The sequence below is a fragment of the Corythoichthys intestinalis genome, chromosome 4 (genome assembly GCF_030265065.1).
Source record: "Corythoichthys intestinalis isolate RoL2023-P3 chromosome 4, ASM3026506v1, whole genome shotgun sequence".
Taxonomy (NCBI): Eukaryota; Metazoa; Chordata; class Actinopteri; order Syngnathiformes; family Syngnathidae; genus Corythoichthys; species Corythoichthys intestinalis.
In genome coordinates, this window is record NC_080398.1 from 38820070 (window position 1) to 38847370 (window position 27301).

General features: G+C 38.8%; 1 protein-coding gene across 1 annotated transcript in view; it reads right to left on the reverse strand.

Annotated features, from left to right (window-relative positions):
- Positions 1–13760, reverse strand: part of LOC130915338 (sialic acid-binding Ig-like lectin 14) — a 47930-nt gene extending 34170 nt beyond the window's left edge. The window contains exons 1-2 of the mRNA XM_057835298.1: positions 13500–13760; positions 5287–5664 (exon numbers count right to left, since the gene is read on the reverse strand). Of these exons, the coding sequence (XP_057691281.1) occupies positions 5287–5664; positions 13500–13551 (430 nt within the window). The 5' untranslated portion in view covers positions 13552–13760. The remainder of the gene's footprint in view (positions 1–5286; positions 5665–13499) is intronic.
- Positions 13761–27301: the final 13541 nt, after the last annotated feature.

A 27301-nucleotide genomic window follows, 5' to 3' on the forward strand; every position in this document is an offset into this window, starting at 1 on the left:
AAAAAATGCATGGAGAAATCCCTCACTTGCAGCTGTAAGGATCAATTCTCCCCCAACGGGTGTTGCTGTGTGTCAGTGAGTCAGCTGTTCTACATGATGGCTGGAGGAGGTGAAACTCCGGAACTTTTTTTCCCCCATCGAAGATTAGTAAACTCTGTCATGAACCATAGACTTCATAATGTTTTGACGGGACACGGGGCGAGGGACCGATAAATAGGGGGCCTGCATTGTTGGCAAGGCTGTCAAAGCTGACCGAGTGGAATCATAGACAAAGAGCTTTTTTCGTAGAAAATTCATGTGAATAAATGCTTAAATCCCTGAATTCCTTATAGATATGGAGGTAAAACATTCTCGATTGTGCGTTAGAAGAAAAAAAACATGCAGTTAGCATTTATTTTACGTAAATATGTCGAAGTACAATGCTAGTTTGTTAGTAAATGTAGCTAGCGGCCGCCTTATGTAAACAGAGCTTTTCCCATGAAGATTTTTGTGAATTAATGCTTACATCCCCAAATTCTTCATAGATATGGACGTAAAACAGTCTCAATTCTTGGGTAGAAGCAAAAAAAAACATGCAGTTAGCATTTATTTTACGTAAATATGTCGAAGTACAATGCTAGTTTGTTAGTAAATGTAGCTAGCGGCCGCCTTATGTAAACAGAGCTTTTCCTGTGAAGATTTTTCTGAATTAATGCTTAAGTCCCCAAATTCTTCATAGATATGGACGTAAAACAGTCTTAATTCTTGGTTAAAAGCAAAAAAACAACAACCTGCAATTAGCTTTTATTTTACATAAATATATCGAAGTACAACGCTAGTCTGTTAGTGAATGTAGCTTGCGGCCGCTTTATATAAACAGAGCTTTTCCGGTAAAAATTTTTGTGAATTAATGCTTAAGTCCCCAAATTCTTCATAGATATGGACGTAAAACAGTCTCGATTCTTGGTTAAAAGCAAAAAAAAAAAAAACCTGCAATTAGCTTTTATTTAACGTAAATATATCGAAGTACTATGCTAGTCTGTTAGTAAATGTAGCTAGTGGTCGCCTTATGTAAACAGAGATTTTCCGGTGAAAATTCTTGTGAATAAATCCTTAAATCCCCAAATTCTTCATAGATGTGGACGTAATACAGTCTCGATTCATGTTTAAAAGCGAAAATACCCTGCAATTAGCTTTTATTTTACTTAAATATATCGAACTACAATGCTAGTCTGTTAGTGAATGTACATATAGCTAGCGGCCGCCTTTTGTAAACAGAGCTTTTCCGGGAAAAATTCTTGTGAATAAATGCTTAAATCCCGAAATTCTGTATAGGTATGGACGTAAAATAGTCTCGATTCTTGGTTAAAAGCAAAACAAACGTGCAATTAGCATTTTTTAATGTAAATATGTCGAAGTACTATGCTAGTCTGTTAGTAAATGTAGCAGGTGGCCGCCTTATGTAAACAGATTTTACGGTGAAAATTCTTGTGAATAAATTCTTAAATCCCCAAATTCTTCATAGATATGGATGTAAAACAGTCTTGATTCTTTGTTAAAACCCTCAAAAAAAACTGCGCTGTAAAGCATTTATTTTACGTAAATATGTCGAAGTACAATGCTAGTCTGTTAGTGAATGTAGCTAACGGCCGCCTTATGTAAACAGAGCTTTTCCGGCAAAAAGTCTTGTGAATAAATGCTAAAATGCACGAATTATTTATAGATATGGACGTAAAACAGTCTCGATTCTTGGTTAAAAGCAAAAAAAACGTAAAGTTAGCATTTTTTTATGTAAATATGTCGAAGTACTATGCTAGTCTGTTAGTAAATGTAGCTAGCGTCCGCCTGATGTAAACAGAGCTTTTCCAGTGAAAATTCTTGTGAATAAATACTAAAATCCCCGAATTCTTTATAGATATGGACGTAAAACAGTCTCGATTCTTGGTTAAAAGCAAAAAAAAAAAAAATGTGCAGTTCGCATTTATTTTACGTAAATATTGCGAACTATAATGCCAATGCAGTAGCGGCTAATTCCTCTCATTGATTTTTTTCACAATGTTTCAAAATGCATGCGTGATACAAAAAATAATATAATTACCTTGAGTCAATCTGTTTGTACGCGGTACAGCTTTCGTACTTTTTCAACAGAAATCCGGCATTTGATGGCTGCGTGCGTGTGTTTGTGAATAGCTCCTCTTGATGTGGGTGGCCCCATACTTGAATGTGAGGCACATTGCATGACCCGTCAATACCATTATGAAGTCCATGCATGACCGTTCCCCACCAGCTACGAGTGTTAACTCAAGCGTGTTTAGTGTGTCTAGCAGTGGTAGAACATGGTATTTTTTCCTCTCTGGTAAGTTGTAACTCTGTGTTGAGAAAGAGAGTGTGTGTATAATGTAAACGTGATACAAGTCAGACACACAAGGGCATAGGTTTGTATAGGGACGGTAGGGACATAACACTACCAACTTTTCAGGAGGCTTAAATTGTCCCCACCAACTTTTACCAACCTACCATTAGTGAGTGAATTATTTTCATTACTGTATGTTCAGAGTTACATTTATCCCTTTTCATTTGCTGAATGGTCCACTATTCCCCCTCAAACGCACATTTGATTGGCTGATGACTTGACCAGAGGTGGGTAGAGTTGCAAGAAAATTCCCAGTAAGAGTAGCGTTGCTTCTAAATAATATAACTCAAGTAAAAGTAGCAATCAAAAAATGAGTCAAGTACAAGTAAAAAACAAAAAGTGTTCGCTGAAAATAATACTCAAGTAATGAGTAACATTGTGAGTAACTGCTTACAATGTTTGTTTTTTTTAATCATGGTATATTTTTTTCCTCAGCACAATTTTATTGATATGAACTGTTGTTATTATTACTATACTATATTATTATTCTAACCTGTTACATGACCATATTAGGCCAAAATAATGACCAAAAAAATCCTCCAATTCAGACCTGAACAACAATATGAAACAGAGCGCGAGTGCCCTCTAGTGGCGAAAAGAACATCAACTCAAATGCGGATGTCACACCCCTGTACCGGTGCCCTATATTCGGCTTGGACTCCAGCAGAGTCCGATGGCTGGATGGAGCCCTGCTGACCATCATTCTTGCTTCATACTTTTATGCCATTGGCGGAATCACCTGCCACTCAAACACATCGGAACTAGCGTTGAAGTTGAATCTTTGTGTCAAAATGTTTCAATCGAAAAAAAGTGCTTTCAAAACTTTTTCCACTTCAAAAAAAAAGTGCGTTCAAAACTTTTTCCACTTAAAAAAAAGTTCAAAACTTTTTGCTTTTCAAAAAAGGTGACACTTCAATAAAAAAAATATATATATATATATATATATATATATATATATATATATATATATATATATATATATATATATGTATATATATATATGTATATATATGTATATATATATATATATATATATATATATATATATATATATATATGTATATATATGTATATATATATATATTTCAAATAAAAAATATATATTTTCAAATTTAAAAAAAATTGTGCAAATTTTTTTTTTCTTTGATTAAAAAGTTTTTTGATTAAAGCAACTTTAATTGCGATTGAATTATTTAGACATAAATGTCCTACCCCTAATATGGCTCAAACACAAAAAGGATTGCTTCAATCAAAGAAAACAGTTTGAATGAAAAATAAAGTGTTCAAATGCGAATTTCTGAGTCTCAAATATTTTTTCACATACAAACCTTTTTTTCTGCAATTGAATTTTTTATTTTTGATTGAAGTGATTTTTCTTTTGAAAATATTTTTTTTTTTTTAGGGCTGTCAAAATTATCGCATTAACGCGCGGTAATTAATTTTTTAAATTAATCACGTTAAAATATTTGACGCAATTAACGCACATGTCCCGCTCAGACAGTATTCTGCCGTTTGGTAAGTTTTACAGCAAGGCTTTTTGTGCTATCTAACAGCAAACTCTTGTGGTCGCTTTGCGACATGGTTTATTGTTTTCTTGCCAGTTCAATATGGCTGCACGACGTCTCGGGCTGACGCCTACGTTGTAATGTTGTGCTTATATGATCCTTGGACAAGATTTGTCCGTAAGTATGGTTGTTGTAAAGAATGTACATATTATGTTAGTAAGCGAAATGTTATATTTTTTGTATGAGACGCTTTTTGTTTATGTTTAGTGAACCTGTATTGCGTGCTAAGCTAACGTTGTTGCTAATGCAATGCTTGTGTACTTTTTTTTGTAGTTTTACGACGGTCTAAAGAGGACAATGGTTTGAGGCTATTTTATTAATAAATCAGATGAAAAAGGAAGAAGTCTGATTATTAAGGCGTCGTTCACTAGCTGTCTAGCTTTGGAAAAAGTAGACGCTTCGGAGTGAGGACAGCATAGACAGATTTAAATGACAGTAAAGTGAAATGACCACTACAGTCCTTATGTACCGTATGTTGAATGTATATATCCATCTTGTGTCTTATCTTTCCATTCCAACAATTTATTTTACAAAATATATATATAATTTACAGAAAAATATGGCATATTTTATAGGTGGTTTGAATTGCGATTAATTGCGATTAATTAATTTTTAAGCTGTAATTAACTCAATTAAAAATTTTAATCGTTTGACAGCCCTATTTTTTTGTTTGAAGCAACTTATTTTTTGATTGTATAATAAAGACACAAATGTCCTAGCCAAAATGTGGTCCAAACGCAAAATTGCATGACTTCAATCAAAAATGTTGTTTCAATCAAAAAAAAAAACTTGACTCAAATTTTTTAAAAAAATTCATTCAAAGAAAAATAGTTTTCAAATAAATTTTTTTGAGTTTCAATTTTATTTTTGCATTCAAACACATTTTTGGGGGGGGATTGAAGTGACTTTTTCTTCGATTGAAAATATATATTTTGATTGAAGCAACTTTTTATTTGATTGAAGCAACTTTTTTTTGGGATTGAATAATAAAGACACAAATCTACCTCCATAGTTTTCTACATTATGTACAAGTGTGATTCTATGTTTATTGTGCTATAATCTAATTGTAACATGTATCTGTTAAATGTTTTGATGCATTTGTATGAATTTTAAAAGATTGATGTCTGAATTTTGAGGGGCTTTGAACGGATTAGAGCATTTACATGGAAAACGTGTCTCAACTTACTCAATTTTTAAGTTACGAAACTACTTCCACAACTTGAACTTGGTCTACTCTTTAGTTTGTAATGTTTTAAAAAATAATCGAGATTCGACAATATGGAGCAAAAAAAATTGTCCTGTATTTACCAAGGTACAGGATATTCATACCTGTTACATTGAGCACCACTCGATCCTTGAAGCTATATCCATCACTCCTATCGTTGAGTAGGCCATTCACTCGAAGCATATAGGATCCTGAGTCCGACAGCGTCAAGTCATTGATTATGATACCGCAGTCCCAACGATTCGCGTTGACAGCCAGCATCTGAACTCGGTCCTTAAAATCTTCCTGGATTTTGGTCTTGTTCTTGGAGTGGAAAATGATATTCCTGTCGATGCATTTGCCTTCGCACTTGAACCACACAATGCTATTAGTCATGAAGTTCGCGGCAGAGAAGGAGCAAGGGATGATGGCGCAGAGTCCCACTTCTGACACAATCTTGTGTTTGGTGTGGATCTGGAAGCCATCGCTTTTTGATACACTTACTTAAAAAAAGAAATAACAACATACATTAATATTGGCCGTCAATAGCCCCTTTCAAGCATGCGCTGAAGTTCGGTAATGTTTTTAAGCATGAACAAAATCTGTTGGCTCACTTTACTCTGACATTCCTTGGTAATTTATCACCTGACATGGGATGGCACACATGCGTAAACCTAAAAACTAATGTCTTTTATGCATTTAGGAAAAAAATGGTTTTGAATAGCTGTCCAATCTAGCGCATGTGGTGTAACTTTACCATGACGTTGAGATTTAAAGCAACACTATGTAGGTTCATAACTAGGGTTGTTCCGATCATGTTTTTTTGCTCCCGATCCGATCCGGATCATTTTAGTTTGAGTATCTGCCGATCCCGATATTTCCCGATCCGATTGCTTTTTTTTGCTCCCGATTCAATTCCAATCATTCCCGATAATTTTCCCCGATTATATATATTTTGGCAATGCATTAAGAAAAAAATGAATAAAACTCAGACGAATATATACATTCAACATACAGTACATAAGTACTGTATTTGTGTATTATGACAATAAATCCTCAAGATGGCATTTACATTATTAACATTCTTTCTGTGAGAGGGATCCACGGATAGAAAGACTTGTAATTCTGAAAGGATAAATGTGACTTTGTATATTGTGATTAAATATTGCCATCTAGTGGATTTTTATGAGCTTTCAGTAAATGATACTGCAGCCATTTAACTTCTGCCCAAATGCATGATGGGAAGTGCAACCATGACTGTGCGTAATGGTACCAATTGATATATCTTCTCAGCGTTGGGAAATAAATTACGGTGTTAAGAAAAAGATCAACTACTACCTTTCTTCCCCACATTGCTTCCCACGATATTTCTAATTGTTGAGAGAGGGATTGTAAGGCTTTAGCCAATTAAAAAAAGGCTTCAAAGGCTGCCAAAATTCTCACTACTCATTTTACGTTGCCTTTTAGCTCTATGTATACGTAATACGGTGCGATTATAGATTGAACGCGACAATGCGTGAGTGGGTAGTGCAGCGCATACGTTAATTGCGTTAAATATTTTAATGTTATTACCGCTGTTGACGCAATAAATTTGAAAGCCCTACTTTAAGCCAAAACTAAAAACTCTGGATGAGTGTAAGACATTTTGTCTGTAACGTTAAATACAATTAGAAAACGATTTAATTAAAAATATATACAGTGGGGAGAACAAGTATTTGATACACAGTCAATGGGAAAACCCATTGGCAGTGGATCAAATACTTGTTCTCTCCACTGTATATACTGTGTATATATATATATATATATATATATATATATATATATACAGTGCCTTGCAAAAGTATTCGGCCCCCTTGAATCTTGCAACCTTTCGCCACATTTCAGGCTTCAAACAAAGATATGAAATTTGATTTTTTTTGTCAAGAATCAACAACAAGTGGGACACAATCATGAAGTGGAACAACATTTATTGGATAATTTAAACTTTTTTAACAAATAAAAAACTGAAAAGTGGGGCGTGCAATATTATTCGGCCCCTTTACTTTCAGTGCAGCAAACTCACTCCAGAAGTTCAGTGAGGATCTCTGAATGATCCAGTGTTGCCCTAAATGACCGATGATGATAAATAGAATCCACCTGTGTGTAATCAAGTCTCCGTATAAATGCACCTGCTCTGTGATAGTCTCAGGGTTCTGTTTAAAGTGCAGAGAGCATTATGAAAACCAAGGAACACACCAGGCAGATCCGAGATACTGTTGTTGAGAAGTTTAAAGCCGGATTTGGATACAAAAAGATTTCCCAAGCTTTAAACATCTCAAGGAGCACTGTGCAAGCCATCATATTGAAATGGAAGGAGCATCAGACCACTGCAAATCTACCAAGACCCGGCCGTCCTTCCAAACTTTCTTCTCAAACAAGGAGAAAACTGATCAGAGATGCAGCCAAGAGGCCCATGATCACTCTGGATGAACTGCAGAGATCTACAGCTGAGGTGGGAGAGTCTGTCCATAGGACAACAATCGGTCGTACACTGCACAAATCTGGCCTTTATGGAAGAGTGGCAAGAAGAAAGCCATTTCTCAAAGATATCCATAAAAAGGCTCGTTTAAAGTTTGCCACAAGCCACCTGGGAGACACACCAAACATGTGGAAGAAGGTGCTCTGGTCAGATGAAACCAAAATTGAACTTTTTGGCCACAATGCAAAACGATATGTTTGGCGTAAAAGCAACACAGCTCATCACCCTAAACATACCATCCCCACTGTCAAACATGGTGGTGGCAGCATCATGGTTTGGGCCTGCTTTTCTTCAGCAGGGACAGGGAAGATGGTTAAAATTGACAGGAAGATGGATGCAGCCAAATACAGGAAGATTCTGGAAGAAAACCTGTTGGTATCTGCACAAGACCTGAGACTGGGACGGAGATTTATCTTCCAACAGGACAATGATCCAAAACATAAAGCCAAATCTACAATGGAATGGTTCAAAAATAAACATATCCAGGTGTTAGAATGGCCAAGTCAAAGTCCAGACCTGAATCCAATCGAGAATCTGTGGAAAGAGCTGAAGACTGCTGTTCACAAACACTCTCCATCCAACCTCACTGAGCTCGAGCTGTTTTGCAAGGAAGAATTGGCAAGAATGTCAGTCTCTCGATGTGCAAAACTGATAGAAACATACCCCAAGCGACTTGCAGCTGTAATTGGAGCAAAAGGTGACGCTACAAAGTATTAACGCAAGGGGGCCGAATAATATTGCACGCCCCACTTTTCAGTTTTTTATTTGTTAAAAAAGTTTAAATTATCCAATAAATTTTGTTGCACTTCACGATTGTGTCCCACTTGTTGTTGATTCTTGACAAAAAATTAAAATTTTATATCTTTATGTTTGAAGCCTGAAATGTGGCGAAAGGTTGCAAGGTTCAAGGGGGCCGAATACTTTTGCAAGGCACTGTATATATATATATTAAAAAAGGCATGTCCGATATTTTTTTGCCGATTCCGATACTTTGAAAATGACGTGATCAGACCCGATCGATCGGGATGCCAATCAGTCGGGACATCTTTATTCATAACATTTGTGATAATGTCAACGGACAACTCGTTGAATGACACCTCTTTTTGTAGCTTGAGGGGCCTGTATCACTTTCACCATCACTAATTACCGTTGAGGAGGGTGGATGGAACCCTGCCACATACACACACAAAAAAAAAACTACAAATGTGCAGACTGCTTTACGGAATTCGTCACTTCCCCCTTTCCACATTCATTATAAAGAAGGGAGTCGATACTAACTTTCACGCGAATTCTGCAAAGGTGGCAGAGCCACAAAAGAGAGTATTTAGTCAACCACCAATTGTGCAAGTTCTCCTACTTGAAAAGATTAGAGAGTCCTGTAATTGTCAACATGGGTAAACTTCAACCATGAGAGACAGAATGAGAAAAAAAAAAAAAACAGAAAATCACATTGTTTGAATTTTAAAGAATGTATTTCCAAATTAGAGTGGAAAATAAGTATTTGGTCACCTACAAACAAGCAAGATTTCTGGCTGTCAAAGAGGTCTAACTTCTTCTAATGAGGTCTAACGAGGTTCCACATGTTAACTGTATTAATGGCACCTGTTTTAACTCATTATTGGTATAAAAGACACCTGTCCACAAACTCAGTCAGTCACACTCCAAACTCCACTATGGCCAAGACCAAAGAGCTGTCGAAGGACACCAGAGACAAAATTGTAGCCCTGCACCAGGCTGGGAAGACTGAAGCTGCAATAGGTAAAACGCTTGGTGTAAAGAAATCAATTGTGGGAGCAATTATTAGAAAATGGAAGACATACAAGACCACTGATAATCTCCCTCAGTCTGGGGCTCCATGCAAGATCTCACCCCGTGGCGTCAAAATGATAACAAGAACAGTGAGCAAAAATCCCAAAACCACGCAGGGGGACCTAGTGAATGACCTACAGAGAGCTGGGACCACAGTAACAAAGACTACTATCAGTAACACAATGCGCCGCCAGGGACTCAAATCCTGCACTGCCAGAAGTGTCCCCTTGCTGAAGAAAGTACACGTCCAGGCCCGTCTGCGGTTCGCTAGAGAGCATTTGGATGATCCAGAAGAGGACTGTGAGAATGTGTTATGGTCAGATGAAACCAAAATAGAACTTTTTGGTAGAAACACAGGTTCTCTTGTTTGGAGGAGAAAGAATACTGAATTGCATCTGAAGAACACCATACCCACTGTGAAGCATGGGGGTGGAAACATTATGCTTTGGCGCTGTTTTTCTGCAAAGGGACCAGGACGACTCATCTGTGAAAAGGAAAGAATGAATGGGGCCATGTATCGAGAGATTTTGAGTGAAAATCTCCTTCCATCAGGAAGCGCATTGAAGATGAGATGTGGCTGGGTCTTTCAGCATGACAATGATCCCAAACACACAGCCAGGGCAACAAAGGAGTGCCATCGTAAGAAGCATTTCAAGGTCCTGGAGTGGCATAGCCAGTCTCCAGGTCTCAACCCCAGGGCCGGCCCAGCCTATACACAGACTATGCAGCTGCTTAGGGCCCCTGACCACTAGGGGGCCCGGATAGGGGGCAATCTGGCAATTGCTTAATTTATATTCTATTTTGTTTACTACAGTTTGCTATGTTTGACTTTTGTGAGTTTTGATACTTGATTGCAAGCTTTAAAAAAAATAAAAGTTCTTCCTTAACTTCTTTCTTTCCTCATTTAGAAAAAGGTTTGACGTTATCTATTGTAAGTACTGACACTCATTTGGGGTGAGAAGTTTGAAGAATGCAGTGCAACAAAATCTGATTAATATACAAAATATGGACATATACTATAGGTTGGATTGCGTGTATGGGTTTCACAGTACACTGTGACGAAATGATGGGCAAAAAATATGGGCCCCTTGACATTATTTTACTTAGGGGCCCCAAATGGCCTGGGCTGGCCCTGCTCAACCCCATAGAAAATCAGTGGAAGGAGTTGAAAGTCCGTGTTGCCCAACAACAGCCCCAAAACATCACTGCTCTAGAGGAGATCTGCATGGAGGAATGGGCCAAAATACCAGCAACAGTGTTTGAAAAGGTTGTGAAGAGTTACAGAAAAGGTTTGGCCTCCGTTATTGCCAACAAAGGGAACATAACAAAGTACTGAGATCAACTTTTGGTATTGACCAAATACTTATTTTCCACCATGATTTGCAAATAAATTCTTTAAAATCAAACAATGTGATTTTCTGTTTTTTTTCCACATTCTGTCTCTCATGTTGAGGTTTACCCATGTTGACAATTACAGGCCTCTCTAATATTTTCAAGTGGGAGAACTTGCACAATTAGTGGTTGACTAAATACTTATTTGCCCCTCTGTATACAGTAAAACATTGACCTTGGCTTTCACTTGCTGGCGTGACGCCACCCTCGCGCCCAACCGAACTCAACGAGTTCGGGTGGGGTTTAGCCACACTATCTCACACGGTTACTAACCATCGTATGCTATTGTTTAGCGAGACGAGCGAATCAATAATCTTGTCGTTTTAACATTCCATTGTTCTGAGTTAAACCATAGACTTTCATAATCATCCTAGCGACAGTTGCTTTATTAAAAACAATTAGCAAAAAAATCAAGCTTATTTCTGGTGGGGTTTTTCTATTGTAGCTGCTTGTGTTTGGAGACTTGACTTCTGGCACTCTAGTTTATTTCCCTAACGAGCAGCAGGTGCCACTTAGCCCCTCCACTGTCACAAAGGACTTACAGCCGGACACACTTTGAACTCTGCATCGATCGTTTATAGAAAATCGACCCGTCTTGGGCTTTTGTGCTGGGTAATGAAGGAGATAGTACCTTTTCTCGTAGGCACCGTCTAATTGTTTGCATTACTCTAACACACTTAATATAATCAATCAGGGAATAGTACTGTTTCTCGTATTTACTGTTTGACTTTTTGTATTACTCAAACACACCCAATATGAAATAAATAGCACTTATACCATAGTTTAAGGACAACAAGCAGAATATAGGGCATAAGAGATAAACAACGCCTTCTTATCACGGAAGCCAACCGCGTCCGTCATGCAACTGACTGAGCAAGACTGACGCACCAACTCACGCAATCAGTTCTCCCGGACAGTGCAGAACAAATGGCGGGACGCTCTGTCCCAACACAAGGAACACAGTGAACGCCCGATATCCAACTGATAACACGACTGACAGGACTCCAAGAGCCCCTTTGACGCTGAGATGGCAAGATCCACAACCCTCGTTGCCCTGACAACAGTAACTCCCAGATCCTCCTGTCCAATCCACAAACAGACAATAATGATAAACAAACACACCCTTCTTCTTGCCCACGGCCTGCCCAGCGAGAGCCTTCAAAAGACTGAATGTTTAACTAAGCGTTGTCATTTTTTTCTCGGGAACCTTTTGTTGACGTGTGAAAAGGTGACATTGCCTCCCCGCCTGAGTGTTTCTGTTTCGCCTTGCAGTTTTGATCGCTGTCGACCTGAATAAATTGTCAGCTTGTTTTCAGTGAGCCTTTTTTAAAACTTTCAAATTGGAGACAGTACAAAGGGTTAAGACTAGGGCTGTCAAACGATTAAAATTTTTAATCGAGTTAATTACAGCTTAAAAATTAATTAATAGTAATTAATCGCAATTCAAACCATCCATAAAATATGCCATATTTTTCAGTAAATTATATATATTCTGTAAAATAAATTGTTGGAATGGAAAGATAAGACACAAGATGGATATATACAGTGGGGAGAACAAGTATTTGATACACTGCCAATGGGAAAATCCATTGGCAGTGTATCAAATACTTGTTCTCCCCACTGTACATTCAACATACGGTACATAAGGACTGTAGTGGGCATTTCACTCTACTGTCATTTAAATCTGCCTATGCTGTCCTCACTCCGAAGCGTCTACTTTTTCCAAAGCTAGACAGCTAGTGAACGACGCCTTAATAATCAGACTTCTTCCTTTTTCATCTGATTTATTAATAAAATAGCCTCAAACCATTGTCTTCTTTAGACCGTCATAAAACTACAAAAAAAAAAGTACACAAGCATTGCATTAGCAACAACGTTAGCTTAGCACGCTATACAGGTTCACTAAACATAAACAAAAAGCGTCTCATACAAAAAATAGAACATTTCGCTTACTAACATAATATGTACATTCTTTACAACAACCATACTTACGGACAAATCTTGTCCAAGGATCATATAAGCACAACATTACAACGTAGGCTTCAGCCCGAGACGTCGTGCAGCGATATGAACTGGCAAGAAAAAAATAAACCATGTCGCAAAGCGACCACAAGAGTTCGCTGTTGTGCTGCAGCATAAAAAGCCTTGCTGTAAAACTTACCAAAAGGCAGAATACTGTCTGAGCGGGACATGTGCGTTAATTGCGTCAAATATTTTAACGTGATTAATTTTAAAAATTAATTCCCGCGCGTTAAAGCGATAATTTTGACAGCCCTAGTTAAGACTAAGGTGAATGCACGAGGTTTGGACTTCTGGCTGGATTGTCGGAATCTTGCTGGCCCGGGTCAGATGTTAGTCCCACCCACTGACTTTGCTGGGTGAGTGGCTATGATGAATTCATGAAGTGCCCATGAAATTATTAATTTAATCGCGAAATAAATTTGTTATTTTTTAAACATTAGATGGACTAGTATTTTAATGACACTTTTATTGATTTAATTCTAATTTTGATTAATTAATGACACATTTAAGTATTTATTTAAAGATGTATTTACAGTATATATTTCATTATGACCAATTTGGTCTTCCCTACTACTATAGTGAGTGTTGTTGTCATACCTGTGTAGACGTACGCATGGTAGAGCAAGGTCGCCCAGCTAAGAAGGAACATCCTAAAGGCAGACTTTTCGGAAGGTTTTGCTGTTTAGTAGAAAAGAACACAGACACACACGCACAAATGCTCTTATGGGTTGTTAACTTTAAAGTCAAAATGAATGAAGTCCAAACATGATTTCAGTTTGTAACTAGCAGTTATCCAATCCATTTAATGGAAAAACTAATTTCCCAATTTCATGTGGGTAAGGAAAAATACTGTCAGATAAAGTCATAACTGTGAAGAAAAGAAAATGGCAACAATCTTTTTTTTTTTTTTTCTACTTAATCCTTTAAATTTAGCACTAAAGCAGAGATGCATGTTAATGCTCTTTGAAATAAACTAAATAAAGTATAAAGATACATAGATAAGACAAACATGTTGTTAAACGTACCTCAGTATGTGTAGCCAGTCGTCTTCTGCTCACTGTTCAATGCACACTTTCTATTTCTCTTCCTTTTTTTGTGCAATGCTATGAATTTCCAGGAAGTTTCATTACAAAACCAAGTTTTTGTCTCCTGACATTGTAACCTTTTTTTAAACAGCTTTACAACACTGTCTTAACATTTATAAACATCTGTCTGTTCTGGCAGGTTAAAAAAATCACCAAGCAGATTCTAATAACTTAATTTCTATTTATCCCTACTAATGATTAAAACATCTTAGCCTTGAATTAATATTTTCTTTAAACCTGTCCTGTTCAGCTACTTTTACAAGGAGAAATGGAATCTGTCATTATGGTCTGAACAGTTTTAATTAGGGGTGTAACGGTACACAAAAATCTCGGTTCGGTACATACCTCGGTTTTGAGGTCACGGTTCGGTTCATTTTCGGTACAGTAAGAAAACAAAATGCAAAATATAAATGTGCAAGTTGTTTATTACACACTTTTGTGCTTTCAACAATAGGAACATTAGCCTATACAAAGCTAGAATTCTGCTCAAAAATAGAAAATACAATATTCTGAAATGTAGATATTTTGAAAAACAAAATAAAAATAACTTTGACTAAGACTTTTTCTTTCAAATAAATATCTGATGTGCAAAATTGAACAGTTGCAGCACTGAAGTGAAGAGTTGTTCCATCTATATTCTTTTTTGATTGGAATTCCCGACCCAGAGGGCCAACCATCTTCCATGTTAACATTTAACCGTTATCCACGCTGCTCACTGCACTTCTGAGTGGTGCGACGGCCCTAGCCGTTTAATTGTTATCTTTTTTGAGACTGTCAGTCATCTGATCGCCGCGACCGCCAGCTGGCTGCCTCCCCTCCCAACGTGATTGACGCCGGATGGGCTGACGACGTCACCGCCGCTGACGGGCCACTCGAACTGACATGTATCCATTATGCAGCGCTTTGTTTACATTTGCGGCAATAACGACACTTGCTTTATGGCAGCTAATCCGATACACGGTAATACGGCTCTGGGTAATACTATTAGGCCGTTGTTTGAGCTTGAATACCCGCGTTTGTGTTGTATTGTGCCTGAGTCTTGTTAACCAAATAAAGGCAGCGTTAACAAAAGTCATCTGACCGCTCGTCATTTTACAGTCAACACTCAGAGTTCGCAACTTCGCATTTGACAGCATACGTGCCACGTACCTCCTCGCCAGCTGTTTGCTCGCTATTCATTCACCTGTGCATTTGATCGCTATTTTGTTACACTCCCGCTCTTTCGGTGAGGTATTTTGTGTTCATTTGTTATTGGATCGGTTTTGTTCACCACTGTAAATAAGAGCACCGCAGCAGTAGAGGTAAACTGCCGTTTTCGTTCAACCCGTTTTGTTTAGTGTAGAAGCCAGGTTAGTGGCTGTATTGTTTTTTCTTTTTTACGATCAGGGTTTACTTAGCGGGTGGGGTTCAAGTGTAGTTTCATTTTGTTTGTTGTTTTGGCCTGGGTTTACGCTGAAGCCAGCTTCTTCCGCATTTTGTATATTTTGTTCATTGCGAGTTGGACTTGTGTGAATAAATTTGTGTCCACTTGTAACTTGTGTGCGTGTCTCGTTTTATGTTACGCCCTTAGCAGCCGTCCGTGCTTGCGTTAAATGCGTCAAATATTTTAACGTGATTAATTTTAAAAAATTAATTACCACCCGTTAACGTGCTAAATTTGACAGCACTTTACATTTCGTCAGAAACTTGTTCGGTACGCCCCCGTACCGAACCGAGGACCCCGAACCTAAACGGTTCAATACAAATAGACCCTACCCACCGACGTCACAAAATCACGTGATCGCTGTATTGTTCCGCCCCCTCGTCCGTCATTTTGTGTCTGTATTATCAATGGTCTCAATTGATCGAGCAATTTATAATGCATTTCATGGAACACCCGGTGCTTTCGGATGCCGTAAACTCACTTGATGCGTTGCATAAAAGGCGTTATGTGGAAAAGCTTCAGTTTATCCATTCGCCAGATCCATATTTGATGCCTAAATCGATGTTTTTCGACCCGCTGTCTTCGCCGTATTTGCCTGACATCTGCTAGCTACCCTGATATTTACAACTATCTTGTCCACACAAAATCAGCCTATTCTCACGAAAGTTTGAAAAACTTTAAGAGCTTGGAGGCTTATACATACTTCGTTGCTGGTTGGGTGAAACAGGTCCTCGTCCAAGAAAATTCGGCAGGAATCTATCTTGTGCTTGGAAAGGTGAGTTACGAAATTTTTAATTCAAAATCTTTTGTTCTTGCTAACATCCACTGTCAAGTCTAAAGTATTTCATGTCATTTGTCAATGGAGCTAGGGCTTTTAATATTCATATGGTTTAGCGATAGCACTCTCACTACATACATACGTGTATGTTGTCGGCGATTAGCCTAGCAATTATCTTAATTGTTGTTTGTTAGCCCAAAACCCTCTAAATATATATTAAATGCATCTTACCAGATATAAAATGACTACTACATAATCTGTGGTAATCGTTTGGAGCCCAGTTTTCTCGTCGAATTGCAGCAGCCCATCTCGCTCTCTCCTCTCCGGGTCTCTCGGAATCCGGTAGAACTTCAAGTCTCTCCGTCTATCTTCTCTGTTATTGCAACCGACCGCCAGACACGCCTTCACCATTTTGATTATTAATGTTAATGAGCAGAGAAACACGCCGTAAATAGGAGGAATGTACGTAGCCGTAACAGGTAAACACGATGTGTTGACGGACAATTGGGCGGCACCAGTCAGGAGGGCGGAGTTGTGACGTCACGTGGGTAGGGTCTATACATGTACCGTTACACCCTTAGTTTTAAAGTATTACATGGGAGTATGATAGACTCTCGTTGTGATTATTCATTGTGTTTCGTTTATTAGGAGAAAACAGCTAGCAGGAAGGGGTTATGGGGGACAGAAAGAAGAATATAAAAGGAGAAAGACGGAAGCACAAAAAACAACAATAAATACATTCAACGCTGAAGGAATTCACCAAGCCACGGAAACAGTGCCAGCCGAACAAAATGCTGTTCCGCTGGCACCGCTCCCGCAAGCCAACCGGTGGGGGCCAAGATTCCGCGCGTTTACTCCGGTATTAACCCCTTGTACTGACTCCATGTTCGAAAAGTTTGAAGAAGGCTCACCGAAAACAGGTTCACAATTTGTTCGTCGACAATGGTCAAAAACAAAGCAAAAAACAGACTACGGAGAAACCCTGCTGGATCCATGGTCGGCAAAACAAGGCTACATAGAAATGTTCCCGAGCAGCAACAGTTGTTATCGAAAGGTTCAGTTCTTTTTGAAAGCTGCGGTGGAGTGGGCCGGGCCGAAGGTGTGGCTGGGTGTTGTCTTGGGATCATCCCTCTGTGGCAGGTTTGGGCGGTCCAGTTTGTTCGTCATCCTTCGTGGCTGGGACGTGGTTGCCACGGCGACCGACACAGGTCTTGACGTCCACGGCGCCCGCACTTTCAAGTTGTTGGTAAGGCAGGAGCGTCCTGACCCCTACCAGAACACTGATGACGCTTTTTTTCTTCACCTATCAAGCGAGGGCTGATAAACTAATCCACTTTACTGTGTCAAAGGGCATGGAGATGGTTTCTTTAAACTATGGTTAAGTGCTTTACTATGATGAATGTGTTAGACTAATGGAAACAATTATATGGTGTGTGCGAGAACGGTACCAATTCCCTTCAACGCCTACACTAACTTTGAATATAGTAGCACAATCGTTAGCTAATTGTATTTTCGGTTGACACCATGTGGGGGGCCTGATGACCGAGGAGAAAAGGAGGCAGGGAGAGTCAGAAAAAGATGGGATTAGGTGGGTTGGCGCGTACATAAAAAAAGCTATGTAAAGTGTAGAACCCAGTATTTTGTGAATCACATGTATATGTTGACATCCTATTCTATGCTGCCTGATCGCTAATCCTGGCACCGATGTTTTCTCTACCCGAGTGTGTCTAATTCCACCTAGTCATGCGTGAATCCCATGAGACGTGTGTTAGTCCTCCAGACAAGTGGAAATGATGCACAGGGGCTGCCCCAGGGCCAAGGCCACTCCCCAGGCAATCGGAAAGTGAGCCAGCTCAGCCAATCCTTCCTCCCGCAGCCCCAGCAAGAGGGCCGCCACCTCCCCAAGACCCAGGGTGGTCCCCCGGCCCCCATTAACTGGCCTTCATGGAAATAGTGAGGTGACGCCCCATCGCCCAAACCAGCCACAGCCACAACCCCCCAACCAACACGGCACACCACGGGACCCCTATATGGTCCACGAGGCCCAGAGCAGGACAGGATCTCCACCTGGAGTGGACGATATCCCACCGACCCACTGGCACTCAGCCAGAGACATGCCCCGGGCCCCGAGGAGGATACCCAGGTAAAAGAGACAGGAAGGCGGAAGCATGAGAATGCCAGGAACCAGTCGCGGGGCAGATTGGGACTGGAGCCCCGACCCAAACACCCCCACACCCACTCCCGCAACTGGCAGCCCAGGCAAAGAGAAGGCCACACTATAAAAAAAAGTGTGGGACCAGGGGTCGCGTTAACCGAATATTTTCCGTCGTTGACCGGTTTTTTACAACGGTGACGGAAAAAACTGAAGTCCATCTGTCATTTTGACAGGTTGCAATTCACACCCCAGACCACAGGGTGGCGAGTGAGCATATTAATTAGCTATTGTCTTTCTTGATGCATGACGTCGTTGGCCTTACTCGGAAAAATGTCAAGGCAACTGAGTGTCCGAAGTTTCTTGAAAAAGCCCCAAAATGACGATGGTGTTGATAAAAGAGGTGAAAAAAGAGGGACTGATGCAGTGAAGGATGACAACGAATCAAGTGAATCGCCGGTTCACTCCTCACTGCGGCGAGCAGTTGAAAAGGCCGCCAATTACCAAGAAGGGCAGAATTGGTAACACAGTGAACGCGGCATAAAGCCAAAAAAGCGGACCAGACTAGCCAGAGCCTGAAATTATTTCAAGGAAAATATGGAGGGTACCACCACTGTGGGTACTCTTTTTGCTAAGCTGAGCTCGCATACCACGGTAGCACATCGACTATGAACGAACACTTGATGCGCAGGTGTATTTCGGAAGACAACAGGAAACAACAAGCTAGCGGACTGTAAGTCCATACAACTTTCTAACAATTTTTTTAAAAAATTGGAATTTGCCTTTATGTGCGTCGTATCAACGTGCATTTTTATTTAAAAATAATAATAAATTAATATATATATAAATATATAATGGAATTATATAATATTCTATTATTATTAAATGTATTAGGATCATGGAAGGTCCCACTTGGGGGAAAAAAATATACACATATATATATACACATATATATATATATATATACATATATATACACATATATATATACATATATACATATATACATATATATATACATATACATATATACATATATATATACATATACATATATACATATATATATACATATACATATATACATATATATATACATATACATATATACATATATATATATATATATATATATATATATATATATATATATATATACATAATATAATATAATGAAAATATATATGGAAACACAGTACTGGCCTGCTTACTGTAATCCATGACTGCACTAATGTTAGTTCCTTTATATTATAAAGTATTATTGTATTGTTGTGTATATACATATAATGACTGCATCAAGATAGTCCTTTCAAAAATGTAAGTGACGGGTAAAAATAGATTATGACCGGATTTTTATGACCCTGTCAGTCAAAATGACAGACAACGAAAAAGTCTAGCGCAACCTCTGTGTGGGACCCACTTATTACTGTGGCTGCCAGAATTACTTTTTCTGAACTAGAAATTGTTGTTTTTCATGATTCGGTGATACTGAATTAACTTTATATTTCATGCATTTCTACTTTTGACAGCTCGCATTGTGACTTCTGCATTCCTCTGTGAATTATTTCTACAATTTCATCATCACACCGAGAAAGGAGGAAGTATTACTTGTACGCCCTAAAAATAACTAATGGATCGTTGATAATCATCCCCCACATTGAATTGTCTCGTTATGTACGATAGGTAACAGCTGTAGAACATCTTGGGAATAATCATAGTCACCAAGGACACTATCATCACATACAGTGGGGCAAATAAGTATTTAGTCAACTACTAATTGTGCAAGTTCTCCCACTTGAAAATATTAGAGAGGCCTGTAATTGTCAACATGGGTAAACCTCAACCATGAGAGACAGAATGTGGGAAAAAAAAAAAACAGAAAATCACATTATTTGATTTTTAAAGAATTTATTTGCAAATCATGGTGGAAAATAAGTATTTGGTCAATACAAAAGTTCATCTCAATACTTTGTTATGTACGCTTTGATGGCAATAACGGAGGCCAAACGTTTTCTGTAACTCTTCACAAGCTTTTCACACACTGTTGCTGTTATTTTGGCCCATTCCTCCATGCAGATCTCCTCTAGAGCAGTGATGTTTTGGGGCTGTCGTTGGCCAACACGGACTTTCAACTCCCTCCACAGATTTTCTATGGGGTTGAGATCTGGGGACTGGCTAGGCCACTCCAGGACCTTGAAATGCTTCTTACGAAGCCACTCCTTTGTTGCCATGGCTGTGTGTTTGGGATCATTGTCATGCTGAAAGACCCAGCCACGTCTCATCTTCAATGCCCTTGCTGATGGAAGGAGATTTTCACTCAAAATCTCTCCATACATGGCCCCATTCATTCTTTCCTTTACACAGATCAGTCGTCCTGGTCCCTTTGCAGAAAACCAGCCCCAGAGAATGATGTTTCCACCCCCATGCTTCACAGTGGGCATGGTGTTCTTCGGATGCAATTCAGTATTCTTTCTCCTCCAAACACGAGAACATGTGTTTCTACCAAAAAGTTCTATTTTGGTTTCATCTGACCATAACACATTCTCCCAGTCCTCTTCTGGATCATCCAAATGCTCTCTAGCGAACCGCAGACGGGCCTGGACGTGTACTTTCTACAGCAAGGGACACGTCTGGCAGTGCAGGATTTGAGCCCCTGGTGGCGCATTGTGTTACTGATAGTAGCCTTTGTTACTGTGGTCCCAGCTCTCTGTAGGCCATTCACTAGGTCCCCCCGTGTGGTTCTGGGATTTTTGCTCACCGTTCTTGTTATCATTTTGACACCACGGGGTGAGGAGGGAGTTGAAAGTCCATGTTGTACAACGACAGCCCCAAAACATTACTGCTCTAGAGGAGATCTACATGGAGGAATGGGCCAAAATACCAGCGACAGTGTATAAAAACCTTGTGAAGATTTACAGAAAACGTTTGGCCTCCGTTATTGCCAACAAAGGGTACAAAACAAAATACTGAGATGAACTTTTGGTATTGAACAAATACTTATTTTCCACCGATTTGCAAATAAATTCTTTAAAAATCAAACAATGTGATTTTCTGTTTTTTTTTTTTTTCCACATTCTGTCGCTCATGGTTGAGGTTTACCCATGTTGACAATTACAGGCCTCTCTAATATTTTCAAGTGGGAGAACTTGGACAATTAGTGGTTGTCTAAATACTTATTTGCCCCACTGTATGCTACTAGGGTTACTGATTAAAAAAAAAAAAAAAAAAAAAAAAGGGATGCATCATAGAGCCGGCCGGGTGACCAGTATGATAACTATCACCCTTTCGCTCTTTTTTTGTTAGAGAAGTTTTTTTTTTTGTCAAATACATTTTATAGTTCTCTCTTTATAGACAAGTTCCCGAGGTACTTCCGTTTTACTTTCGCATTTATGCTCACGACTTCTGTTTTTAAAATTTTTCCAACCAAAACAACAGAGAAAGCACACGGTCCCAGGCTTCAACTGGGACCGTGTGCTTTGGTCAGATGAGACCAAGATTGAGCTTTTTGGAACCAAACATTGATTGATACTTGTCTTGGGGTTCAAAAGTGAACACTCAAATGAACGTGAATCCAATAGACCCAGTTTAACAAAACACGGAGCTACGGCGTCAGTCGAGGGACAAAACGCACTCATTGGCTTGATGTGTTATTGATATAAAACTGACACCGTGCGGTGTATTTAAATTACTACCTTACATAGTTAGAGTGACGCAGAGTACGGCAGCGTGGCCCTGTGACGTCACCGCCTTGCGACGTCAACAACAATGGCAAGCTACTAGTTTATTGATTTAAAATTTTACAACATTTATTAGAACGAAAACATTAAGAGGGGTATTAATATCAAATATAAAAATGTCCTTAACTCATTCACTGCCACTCCATTTCAATTGGGAAGGCTGGCATTGAGTGATCGCGTTTCACTGCTATTGACGGCAATAGCAACGTCCAGTCCATTTTGACTGGGGGGAATTGGATTGGACGTCTATCACAGTCAATGGTAGCCAATGAGTTGCGTCCTATTCTTTTTTTTTTTTAACCTGTCCTGTTCGGCTGTTTGACACTGTTGAAATTCGCCGGCCCAGACGCACCCGCGGACAGCACCAACCAAAACAAGTGCCGCTCGGCTGACGCTCTCCCGCCTGCGCCCGCCGGGAAGACCGAATCTCGCGCGTCCTCTTATTTTGACCCTTTGTACTGACTCCATGTTTCAAAAGCTTGAAGAACACTCACCGAAAACAGGTTGACAATTTATTCGTCGACAATGGTAAAAACAAGGCAAAAACAGACGACGGAGGGACAATTCTGGATCCAAAACAAGGCTATATGTTTCGAGCAGAAAAAATCTGTCTTATCTCAGTGTCCAGTCTTTTTAAAGTCTTTGCTGAGGCAGGCCTTGTCGAAGGCATTTCTGGGCGTTGCTTTTGGGTCATCCCCTCTGTGGCCGGTTTTGGGCGGCTTAGGTTCATGCACGGATTGGGACGCCCGCTATCAACTTTGCTGTCTGGGGTGGTTGCACTTGTTTTAGGACAAAGCGCTTTGTCCTTGGAGTTTGCTGGGAGAGCTGATTGCCAGAGTTGGTGCGTCAATCTTGTGATAAGACGGCATTGTGTATCTCTTCTATTTCTTCTCATTAAACTATGGTGTTCTATTTATTTTACATTAGTAGTGTAGTCCTACCGTAAATATGAAAATGATACTATTTCCTGATTAATTATATTACGTGTGTTAGAGTAATGCAAACAGTTAGACGGTGCCAACCTGTACCATATGTATGTGTTAGACTATATATGTGTTAGACTAATGCAGACAATTATATGGTGTGTGTGATGACGATATCTTTTCCCCTTTAACACGGAGAATGGAAGTCTAAGTGCCCGGATGGTCTGAGCAGTTTTAATGTTTCACATTGAGAGTCTGACATACTATCTTTGTGATCATTCAACATACCTCATTTATTATGACAAAACAGCGAACAGGAAGGGGTTATGGGGAAACAGAAGAAAAGAAACACGAGAAGAAAGAGAAGAAACACAAACAACAACAAGAAATACATTGAACGCCTAACTACACTAACTACTAATACAGTATGTTGGTGCTATCGTCAGCTAAATGTATTTCCGGTTGACACCATGCGACTGTTGACCAGGGAAAGAGGGGGAAGAAGGTGGGAGAATCTATAAGCTAAGTGATAGAAAGGGGTAGAGTGTTTGTGAATCCCTTGTGAGGTAAGCCTGTTGGCGACCGACCCTACGCCGCCCCATCGCCAATCCCGGCACCGTTGTGTCCTATTCTTTGTATTTCTTATTATTTTGCACCCTCAGTGTACTAAGCACAAAAAGTACAGTAGACAATGTATTGTTTTGGATGTTTAAATACAAAAAAAAAAGACTACAAAATGACTACTGGGGTATCCATTTAATGGTTGACAGGCCATAAATACACAACATGTATTACTTTTCAAAGCAAAGTCAATAACAGTAATCTTGATGTTTGGTGCAATTTTTGGAACTTCCTTGTAAGGTTTGTACTTGCATCCCACTTCGTATCACTATACAGATGCACTAATATGTTAATGACACCATGGTTATCAAATTAGACTATTAGCTTAGCATTTATACAGAATATTATTTGAAACATCTGGCCACACAAACAAACATCTGATGCAACATTGTGAGGACACCAACATGAATGAACCTCATTTTTCCCGAAAAGCGATCGTGAAGTCTTTCGGCACTGTTTGAAAACACACACACGGGCACACGTACGCACAAATTGTCAAAACAGGGCAGCACTCTGAAAGTGTGTTTTGTTGCGTTTTTCAGAACCAATCAGAATCGTGCTTTAGAGACGGTTCAGTGGAATACAAAAGGAACAATTTTCCCCTGAAAACCCATCGAATACTGACTTTGTTACATTGCTAAATATTCGTAAAACTCTTAAAGGAGACGGCGACCATTTTACTGTACACGTTAAATACAATTTAAAAAAATACTGATGCAAGGTTCCCTTTTTCTCCAATCAGGCAAAAGGAATGAAAGAACTCCACGCAAGCCTGATAATGGTCACATTTTCCTTGCCAAAGCGTAAAATGTGACCCTCAGTTTGCATATGGTAGGAAACCCTCTCTCGTACGAAAGTAAATCTATGCCAGCGCAGTTTGAATTTGAATTTCTAACACAGATTTTTTTTCAGCATCAAAATTCAGAATAAAAAAATTCAGCCGTTAAAAAAAAAAAAAAAAAAAGGAAACAGTTTTTAAAAATTCAATTGCAAAAAAAGTAATCCAGTCGCGAAAAATTCAGCCGGAAATTATTCGGGTGTGAAAATTCAGTTGCAAAACAATTCATTTGCAAAAATTTCAGTTACAAAAGTTCTGTCGCAAAAAATTAAATCGCAAAAAAGTTCTGTTGCAAAAAAATTCGGCCACAAAATTTAATTCACAAAAAACTGTGGCAAAACATTAATTTGCGAAGAATTCTGTGTTTTTTCTAAAAAAATCAGTTGAGAGAGAATTCAGTCGCAAAAATTCCAGTCATGAAAAATTCAGCTGCAAAAAAATTCTGTTGCAAAAGAATTCAGTCGCAAACAATCCAGTCGCGAAAAAATTCAGTGGCAAAAAAATGTTGCCACAAAAATTAATTTGCAAAAAATTCTGCAGCACAACGTTCAGTTGCGAAGAATTCCATTTTTTCTTTTTTAAATCAGTTGCGAAATAATTCAGTCGCAAAAATTTCAGTCACAAAAAAATAAGATCGCAAAAAATCCAGTTGCGAAAAATTCAGCTGCAAAAGAATTCAGTTGCAAACAATCCAGTCGTGAAAAAATTCATTTGCAAAAAAATTTGGCCATAAGAATTATTTCACATAAGTTTCAATCGCGAAAAATCCAGTCGCGAAAAATTCAGCCGCAAAAGTTCAGTTGCAAACAATCCAGTCACAAAAGAATTCAGTGACAAAAAATTCAATCGTAAAAAATCTAGTCATCAGTTGCAAAAATTTGTCACAAAAAGTTTTCCGCTAAAAATTCAGTAGCAAAAAATTCTGCCACGAAAATTAACAAAAACTTATGTCGCAAAACGTTGAGTTTTTTAATTTATTATTTTTTAAATCAGTTGCGAAATATTTGAATCGCGAACAGTTCGGTCGCAAAAATTCAGTGGCGAAAAATTCAGTCGCAAAAATTTCATTGCAAAAGAATTCCGTTACAAACAATCCAGCCGCGAAAGAATTCAGTTGCAAAAAAAAAAATTCGGCCACAAAAATTAAAAATTTCAGTCGCAAAAAATCCGGTCGTAAAAAATCCATCCGGAAAAAAATCAGTAGCGAAAATTCGGTTGCAAAAGAACTCTTTCACAAAAATTTCAGGCACAGAAAATTCTGTCGCCAAAAATTCGATCACAAAAAATCCAACTGCAAAAAAAATCTGCTGCAAAATTCAGCTGGATACAATTGAGTAGCGAAAATTCAGTTGCAAAAGAATTCATTCGGAAAGAAAAAAAAAATCAGTTGCAAAAAATTCTGCCACAAAATTTCACCAAAAAGTCTGTCACAAAATGTTGAGTTGCAAACAATTCGGTTAAAAAATGCAGTTGCAACATCCAGGGAATTCAGTCGCACAAAGTTCAGTTGAAAAAAATTCCGTTGCAACATCTCGGGACCCAGGGAGAAGCAATCGATCCCTGTCTTATATCCATACTCACAACAATCACATGCTGTGACCAACTTTTTAATAAACAGTTAGTAATCATACCAACTGAAGACATGACTGTGAGAACATCTCCACAAGATTACACCGCTAACAATGAGTTTATATCACATGACCAGCGGAACAAGAGTAACCTAACTTGATTGGCTGGAAGACCGGAGAAATGAAATTGAGATCGATTGCTTCTGCCTGGATTACAACTGAATTTTTTGCAGCTGATTTTTTTGTAACTGAATTGTTAGCAACTGAATATTGATGCTAAAAAAAGATAAGTGTCAGGAATCCAAGGCACAGATTTACTTCCATATTTTCATGACACAAAGGGCAACATAAAATAAAGCACGGTTTACCCTTTCCCTAATGCTTTGACTGGCAGCAGACACAGTGACAACGATGCAAAAAGTGGCACAATATATGTGTGGCGCGAAAACACTAAAAACGAGAGGTGTAACGGTACAGGATTTTTCGGCGCAGAAGCAAAACATGATAGAAAAAGACAAAATGTCTAAATGACAACTCATTTATTGCTGGCTCCTTTTAAAGATTGTTGACTTAAAACTTTACAACTTCTCAACAGTTTGTGACATCTTTTAATGTCACTAAATATGTTCCTGTTCACTCTTAAGAAGAAGTAACATTTATGCTTTCGCAATTTGTTCGCCAAAAGCAGTGAGCTCAAAGATAACCATCTAACCATGATTTTTAAAAGTCATTCAATGTGTCAAGTTTTGTTATCTTGTGAACCAAACTGTCACGGAGAATTTACAAACAAGTTCATTTTTTCTAGCGGTGACATAATCTGAATTAGAAAATTTTATGTAAATCTGAACGCAACGTAGTTTAGTCGCTACTAATACTTTTTTTCTTGGATGAACACAAATATAAAACAATTATATGAAAAACTGATTTTGATGACAACAAAGTGCACACAGGGGCGGAACTTAGGGGCGTGCGACCGGGTCTCTAAGGCAATGTTTTTCAACAATGTCACAGCACATTTTTACATTGGAAAACATCCCACGGCACACCACAAATCAAAAATATTCCAAAATTATTTTCTCTACTGTATTTTTAATTTAGGGCTGTCAAAATTATCGCGTTAACGAGCGGTAATTAATTTTTTAAATTAATCCCGTTAAAATATTTGACGCAATTAACGCACGAATGCCCTGCTCAAACAGATTGAAATGACAGCACAGTGAAAGCTGTACTTGTCGTGTTTTTCAGAGTTTTGCCGCCCTCTGCTGGCGCTTGGG